The sequence below is a fragment of the Lolium perenne genome, chromosome 5 (genome assembly GCF_019359855.2).
Source record: "Lolium perenne isolate Kyuss_39 chromosome 5, Kyuss_2.0, whole genome shotgun sequence".
Taxonomy (NCBI): Eukaryota; Viridiplantae; Streptophyta; class Magnoliopsida; order Poales; family Poaceae; genus Lolium; species Lolium perenne.
Window position 1 is genome coordinate 62,243,382 of NC_067248.2, and position 8,489 is coordinate 62,251,870.

The window sequence follows — 8,489 nt, forward strand, 5'->3', positions numbered from 1 at the left end:
ACGACTGGGAGGAGTGTCGGAGACAGGTTCACCGTTTTAGCGGTAACAGCTACAAAGGGTACACCACTAGAGCGGAGGCCGAAGATAGATACGCACGCTATCTGGCGGGAGAGAGGACGGAGCGGAGGAGGAACCGGATGAAGACCACTTTCATCGGGACGGTGCTAGTAGTGACTCTAGCTCTCTTCTATGTGATGCTAGTTTAGATGATCGACCTTGTGTAACCACTAGCTCATTTGTGACTTGTAACACCGTAACTTGCATTGTAACCTCTTCTCTAATGCGAATGCTTGTGAATCATGTGGGGCTAATGTGAAGAACTATGTATGGATAAGCTGTGCTGTTGTTTATATGCTGTTATATATCCTGTATTGTGCTACTGTACTGTCATATACAACCTGTATAAATACCTGCCAAGATACAAAAAAAAATCGAAATCTTAGCAGTGGCGCACTAGTGGACCATCTGTGGCGCACTACCACTAAGTAGCAGTGGCGCACTGCTCTGGCTCCAGTGGCGCACTGCCCTGTGATCCTCTCCGAGACTAGCAGTGGCGCACCAGGATAAGTAGCAGTGGCGCACGTCCTGGAGAGGGCAGTGGCGCACGTACTCACGCAGCAGTGGCGCACCTCCTCGCTGGACCAGTGACGCACGCAAGACGGTAGCAGTGGCGCACCTCTTCTACACAGTGGTGGCGCACTGCCTCTGACCAACAGTGGCGCACCACTTTGGAGTAGTAGTGGCGCACTGGAGGACATGTCAATGGCGCACCAGTCAGTGCGCCACAGGTATCCAGGCTAGTAGTGGCGCACCACTAGTGCGCCATTACTATGAGTTAGCAGTGGCGTGATAACAGTGGCACACCACTAGTGCGCCACTGATGGGTAAAAGTGGTGCGCCACTGATTGCCCTTTTTCTAGTAGTAGGTTCAGCGTCCGGCTGGACCAGGTTAAGCGGTTTGATGATGGAGTAATTCGGCTAAGGCGTTTTGTGTGTTCCAGAGAAGGCAGACGTCCCAAAAAGCAACTGACCACGGAAGGCCGCGTATATAGGCTCAGACCTGAGTCTCGCTGCGGCTGCAAGGCACGTTTGGTGGTGAAGTTTGATGGAAGAACTGGTTTCTGGGTTGTTGAAGATTTTCGAGACAAACATAACCATGACCCAGCTGAACCATGTGAGACTCCGTTTCTTCGGTCCCATAGGATGATCAACGACGCGCAGAGATCTGAGATATTATCACTGGGATCCATGGGGGTCAGGAAGCACCTCATTATGAGAAAATTCATTGCAGGCTCCGGTTCATTTGCCGGTGTTGGATTCACAAGAAAAGATTTGTACAACATGTGCTCTAGGGAGAGGAGGAGGCTGCTTTTCGACGGTGACGCTACCACAGCCATCCGCATTATGGCAAAGAGGAAAAAGAGGGACCCTGAATTTTTCTATGAATATGACGTTGATGACAAAGGCCGTCTGAAGCACATGTTCTGGTGTGATTCCCAGTCACGTAGGGATTACCAGGACTACGGAGATGTGATGGTGTTTGATAGCACATACAAGATGAATAAATATAAAATGCCATTTGTTCCTTTTGTGGGCTTGAACAACCACCGTAGGACAATGGTTTTTGGGTGTGCCATCCTTTCAAGCGAGAATGAACAAACATATGTTTGGCTTCTAAAGACCTTTCTCAAAGCGATGTGTCAACAGAAGCCAAAGGCAGTAATCACGGATGCAGATTACGCGATGATCGGCGCAATCGGCAAAGTATTTTCTGGTGTGTCGCATCGCATCTGCAGCTTCCCCATTGAAAAAAATATGGAGATGCATCTACCTAACAAGTCATTGAACGAGTTCAGGACTCTTCTGTATTACACCACCTCAGAGCAAGTATTTGAGGAGCGATGGCATGCATTTTACAGAAAATGGCAATCCCCAAAAACCAGAACATGGATGAAGAGGATGTACAACAAGAGGAAACTTTGGGCTGCAGCGTATCTCTCTGAAGGATTCTGGCTGGGTATGAAAAGTAACCAGCGGAGTGAAAGTTTAAACTCTTGTCTACACCTGCACCTAGATGGGGAAATGACAATTGTTGATATGATTATGCACTACGACAACGCAATTGTCCGTCTCCGTGAGAACGAAGCCCACGACGACTGCACGGCTTCACAGACTACACCAGTGCCAATTACTAATTTTAGAGAACTAGAGGTTGCTGCTGCAAAAATCTTCACTCCTGCTGTGTTCTATATTATTCAAGGTGAGCTTTCAAAGATTGGCGGCATAGAGATCTTAGAAAAAATGCAGGTAGGAGACTCAAACATCTTCATTGTGGCATGGAGGAATCATGTAAGGACTAGGTTCTACGTGGAATATAGACCCAAGGAGGCAGAAATTATAAGGTGCAGCTGGCAAAGGATGATTCGAAAGGGGATCCCTTGCAAGCACCCTTGCAAGCACATACTGCATGTGCTGCATTTCTTGAAATTTACTGAAATTCCACAATGTTGTGCTCTACGACGATTCACAAAAAAATGCCAGGTTAGGGTTGCCAGCTAGACGCACCAGTGACATGTTTGGGTGGGGTTGGTCTGGGGCAGAGGAGCGGATGAAATACAGCAGGATGAATATTAAGGTATCACAGGCTATGCATATTGCATTAAACAATTCAGAAGAATATGATCTGCTCAACAGTACCATTGATGGCATAATTTCTAGAAGAGAGGGGTATGCTAAAGGTAAAGCATATGGTCCCCTCAGGTCGGTGCATGAAAATGAAGATGCTAGTGGACCATGCGATATTGTTATTGGTGATCCTTTGAAAGTGTCCACTAAGGGTGCACCTAGGCAAGAAGCGCAGAAATCTCCAATGACTAAAAATGGAAGACCACTAGGACACAAGGAATCGCAGGGTGCAAGTGTGCGGGGCATGCCAAGAAGAAGGGCATAACAGAAGAAACCCGATATGCATATTTCATCCGAAGTAAGTTTTTCTGCCATTTTGATTCGTATATTTTAAAAGATCCCTATGATTTGTTGTGTAATTTTATGTCTGTGAACATGTGCAGGAATGTGCTGCAGCAGGAAGGGTAGTTCTTTCATAGTTATCTAAAGGGCAGTAAATTTCCTTAATTATGAATGGGACGAAAATAGCTTTGTATTCGATGGAGTTGTTAATGTTTGCTACATACTAATGTTTTTATTTTGTACTTATGTTGTCAATCTCTGGTGTTCTTTTGTAAAAATGGCAAAAGACATTATATATTGTGAAGTAGGCATTTCCTTATGTACATCATAGCATGCATGTACAAACATAAAATAATTGCATATTTTCGACAATGGGAAATAAAATCATAACCGAATAAATATTGTTTACAACCAAAGACAATTATAAATTCAATATTCCATGTGTCACCCGAACAGTCACACTATCAAATTTACATTTTTCTGGTCTTTGCTATAAATCTCACTTTGTTTTTCACCCTGTCAAGAATGTTGTTAGGTGAAAAAATAATATTTGCAACTGTACTTTCTCTCGATTCATCGACTCTGGCCTGCCAAAACATTATAAGGTGTTATACACATGGCTTGTTAACATTGTTAAAATTAACCGAGTGCATGGAATGAACATAGTATAACCAACCTGAGAAACCGGGCAAGTCATCTGATCTCCGTCCCAGTGCTCCATACATTGCAATACCCATAATCCGCATGAATTGCTGGTATATAATGTGACAAAATTTAAAAGTGTCCGCATATACAAAACTGACTTTCTTTATGTGTAATGCAATATAGGTACTTACGTATCAGTTTGCTTAGGGATAGGATAGCTTTTAATAGGCCATTCTTCGACATCAGGATATTCTGTGTCACAGTTATTGTTTGCTTCTTGTATGTCCTGTGAAATTTGCCCAATCTACAAAACAACAAATATATTACTGCACAGACATGAGAAAGTACACAAAGACATGTATGTAGAGAGTGTAATACCAAGTCCTCCGCAACAGATTTTGTCACCGCTGAAACAAACAGAGGATCAAGGACCTAGAATTCCTTCTTCTTTGTATGCATGACAACAGTTATGTAATGAGTTTCCCGTATGTTTAGTGCAAAAAATGTCTACAAGAGAAGGAAAAAACTTTGTCAATTATCATATTGTTTTATTCTAATTTAGCATGAAACATTGAAAGAAACTGTTGTTACCTTCTCACGCTTGAAATATTCATCCAAAACCCTACATATGGCTCCTGGTCTTTTAACTACCTCATCTATATTTTTAATATTGTATTTTTTTCTGTATTGTTTTTCTGCATGTTCAAGGAGATAGTTTGTCCTCCACGCTGGACATAACATTCGATCAGACCCAACACGGAGAGACAAATACCCAATAGCAGCATCAATAATCTGAAAACAACAACAATAATTTCAAATTCAAATAGTTTAATTATGAGTATAACGCAAACTTTTGGTTTTTAAGAGTTACATCATCAGATAGCCATTCGTGCGCAAGAACGACGTTAAGCTTTTCTGAAGACAAGCTGGCGCCAAATTCATTCTTGTACACTCCTTTAGATGCTTGTTTTGGTATCTTGGATAATGTTTTAACATATAAAGCGGCAGCTTCTATTTCTATTTGTGTTGGTACTGCCGAAGATACCCCATCTGCATGTTCTGCAAACAACCCTGATGCACAAAATAGTAATAACATATGTGTTATAGGTTGCAGCATCATTTATTTGCCAACAAAGAAATAACGAATAAATGGTGTTACCTTTCTTTACACGGCTTTGACGTTTTGCTCTAGGTTTCGCGACCACATATGGTGATCCATATTTTTGATTCGTCGTCCGTTTCCTTTTCCCTCCAACTACTACGGCGGCTGCGTTTCTCCTTCTACCATTACTATTTGCAAACTTTGCTGTATTGCCCTTCTTCCTACTAGCCTCTCGTCCCATTGTTTGAACACTATGATCAGTACTCATAACTTCATCTTCACCGTCATGTAGGTCATCCTTATGTCCAGCATTCACCTTGGTGGTAGATCTTGCAAAAATGTCATCCGGTATATCCGAGGATGATTCCGGTTTTGTGGTATCATTTACGATAAAAGGATTATCTTGTGTACCCTCCGTGTTACCAAGGTTTCCTGGTGTGACGTACACATTATCTCCGGCCTCCGGCACCCCATTATGCTTAGGAGGTGTGACAAACTTACCAGAATTCTTTGTTAAATTATTGCTAACTAAAGCATCTAACTCGTCAGAACTGTTCTTGTACATGAACTCTTTCTTAGACGAATCATCGATGTGAATAGAAGTATCTTCTTCCTCATCTCCTCCTTTATCTGACTCTGATCCTTCAACCGGTTTGTACATGACACCATTCTTATTTAGCATTTTTAGAACTTCCTGCAAAACAAGTAGTACCATAATTATTCATTACTGATAATGTAATACTTTCGTGTTCGTAAAATGTATGGCTCCTCACCTCTGCACATCTCTTTGGTACAAGTGCTAATTGTGTGTCAATGTGATCCGTCAGTTCCTTCTTCAAACTTTCCAATAGTATGTCCTTGTTACTACGCCTCTGTCTCGAACGTGTCGAACGTGACTGTTCACCACTACGCACACACACCATCAGATGATCCACCGTCTTGACACCTTTTTCTGACGAGAACCCTATATTTCAGGGGTCTACCCCACATGAACATGGGCATTCACACATGCAAAACCCTAAACCCATGGCTTGGAGTGGGTGGGATGACATGGTGCACCAGTTCCAACAACATGGGGTCACCCAAGGGTTGTGGGCCCACTTTGAGGCACAGGTAGAGCCGGTTTGCACGTAAACCATGTGTGCGGGCTCCCGTGAGGTAGCTAGGCAAGGAGCACATGCTTGCTTCCATGTATGGTGATGTAAGTGGTGTTTGCATGCCATGCTGAAGCAGATCCCAAAAGATGGGACCACTATGCACACACACCGTCAGACGATCCACCGTCTTGACACCTTTTTCTGACGAGAACCCTATATTTCAGGGGTCTACCCCACATGAACATGGGCATTCACACATGCAAAACCCTAAACCCATGGCTTGGAGTGGGTGGGATGACATGGTGCACCAGTTCCAACAACATGGGGTCACCCAAGGGTTGTGGGCCCACTTTGAGGCCTGGGTAGAGCCGGTTTGCACGTAAACCATGTGTGCGGGCTCCCGTGAGGTAGCTAGGAAAGGAGCACATGCTTGCTTCCATGTATGGTGATGTAAGTGGTGTTTGCATGCCATGCTGAAGCAGATCCCAAAAGATGGGACCACTATGCACACACACCGTCAGACGATCCACCGTCTTGACACCTTTTTCTGATGAGAACCCTATATTTCAGGGGTCTACCCCACATGAACATGGGCATTCACACATGCAAAACCCTAAACCCATGGCTTGGAGTGGGTGGGATGACATGGTGCACCAGTTCCAACAACATGGGGTCACCCAAGGGTTGTGGGCCCACTTTGAGGCCTGGGTAGAGCCGGTTTGCACGTAAACCATGTGTGCGGGCTCCCGTGAGGTAGCTAGGCAAGGAGCACATGCTTGCTTCCATGTATGGTGATGTAAGTGGTGTTTGCATGCCATGCTGAAGCAGATCCCAAAAAATGGGACCACTATGCACACACACCGTCAGACGATCCACCGTCTTGACACCTTTTTCTGACGAGAACCCTATATTTCAGGGGTCTACCCCACATGAACATGGGCATTCACACATGCAAAACCCTAAACCCATGGCTTGGAGTGGGTGGAATGACATGGTGCACCAGTTCCAATAACATGGGGTCACCCAAGGGTTGTGGGCCCACTTTGAGGCCTGGGTAGAGCCGGTTTGCACGTAAACCATGTGTGCGGGCTCCCGTGAGGTAGCTAGGAAAGGAGCACATGCTTGCTTCCATGTATGGTGATGTAAGTGGTGTTTGCATGCCATGTCGAAGCAGATCCCAAAAGATGGGACCACTATGCACACACACCGTCGGACGATCCACCGTCTTGACACCTTTTTCTCGATGAGAACCCTATATTTCAGGGTCTACCCCACATGAACATGGGCATTCACACATGCAAAACCCTAAACCCATGGCTTGGAGTGGGTGGGATGACATGGTGCACCAGTTCCAACAACATGGGGTCACCCAAGGGTTGTGGGCCCACTTTGAGGCCTGGGTAGAGCCGGTTTGCACGTAAACCATGTGTGCGGGCTCCCGTGAGGTAGCTAGGCAAGGAGCACATGCTTGCTTCCATGTATGGTGATGTAAGTGGTGTTTGCATGCCATGCTGAAGCAGATCCCAAAAAATGGGACCACTATGCACACACACCGTCAGACGATCCACCGTCTTGACACCTTTTTCTGACGAGAACCCTATATTTCAGGGGTCTACCCCACATGAACATGGGCATTCACACATGCAAAACCCTAAACCCATGGCTTGGAGTGGGTGGAATGACATGGTGCACCAGTTCCAATAACATGGGGTCACCCAAGGGTTGTGGGCCCACTTTGAGGCCTGGGTAGAGCCGGTTTGCACGTAAACCATGTGTGCGGGCTCCCGTGAGGTAGCTAGGAAAGGAGCACATGCTTGCTTCCATGTATGGTGATGTAAGTGGTGTTTGCATGCCATGCTGAAGCAGATCCTAAAAGATGGGACCACTATGCACACACACCGTCAGACGATCCACCGTCTTGACACCTTTTTTCTGACGAGAACCCTATATTTCAGGGATCTACCCCACATGAACATGGGCATTCACACATGCAAAACCCTAAACCCATGGCTTGGAGTGGGTGGGATGACATGGTGCACCAGTTCCAACAACATGGGGTCACCCAAGGGTTGTGGGCCCACTTTGAGGCCTGGGTAGAGCCGGTTTGCACGTAAACCATGTGTGCGGGCTCCCGTGAGGTAGCTAGGCAAGGAGCACATGCTTGCTTCCATGTATGGTGATGTAAGTGGTGTTTGCATGTCATGCTGAAGCGGATCCCAAAAGATGGGACCACTATGCACACACACCGTCAGACGATCCACCGTTTTGACAGCAAGAAACATGTATTTGAGGGTTCTACACCACATGAACAAGTGCATTCACACATGCAAATTGCAAAACTCATGGATTGAAGTGTGTTAAATGACATGCTGCACCGCTGCCGACAATATGGGGTCATCCCAGGGTTGGTCAAAAAAGTGCCAGAAACAGGCTCCAAAGGTAGGGTAAACGGCCTCATTTCTAAGCATGTTTTTTTTCGACCTTGTCTAAATGATCCAAATAAATTTGCTAGACATCTACTTTATATGTATAGACTGTTTTTGAAGATTTTTTTTTTAGATTTTCTCTGAATTTTTTAGAAATATTTGAATATACAGCAATCTGATTGGCTAGACTCCTTTTTTTTTCCTGAACACGGGTGGGGGTTCCGAGCGGGCACGCTAGGTGGACCGTTGGGC

The 8,489-nt window shown here is 45.2% G+C and overlaps 1 protein-coding gene across 1 annotated transcript; it reads left to right on the forward strand.

Moving 5' to 3' along the window:
• Positions 1-762: 762 nt before the first annotated feature.
• LOC127303387 (protein FAR1-RELATED SEQUENCE 5-like) lies at positions 763-3,093 on the forward strand. The gene is made up of 3 exons (XM_051334128.1): positions 763-788; positions 1,002-2,402; positions 3,069-3,093. Exons 1-3 carry the CDS (start codon positions 763-765, stop codon positions 3,091-3,093), a joined length of 1,452 nt encoding a protein of 483 aa, XP_051190088.1.
• The last annotated feature ends 5,396 nt before the right edge of the window (positions 3,094-8,489 follow it).

Coding starts and splice junctions, on each gene's coding strand:
- LOC127303387 (XM_051334128.1), top strand. CDS start 763: ATGGCGCACCAGTCAGTGCGCCACAG. Junction 789..1,001: donor CACCAGTCAGTGCGCCACAG/GTATCCAGGCTA, acceptor TGTGTGTTCCAG/AGAAGGCAGACGTCCCAAAA. Junction 2,403..3,068: donor AAGGAGGCAGAAATTATAAG/GTGCAGCTGGCA, acceptor GAACATGTGCAG/GAATGTGCTGCAGCAGGAAG.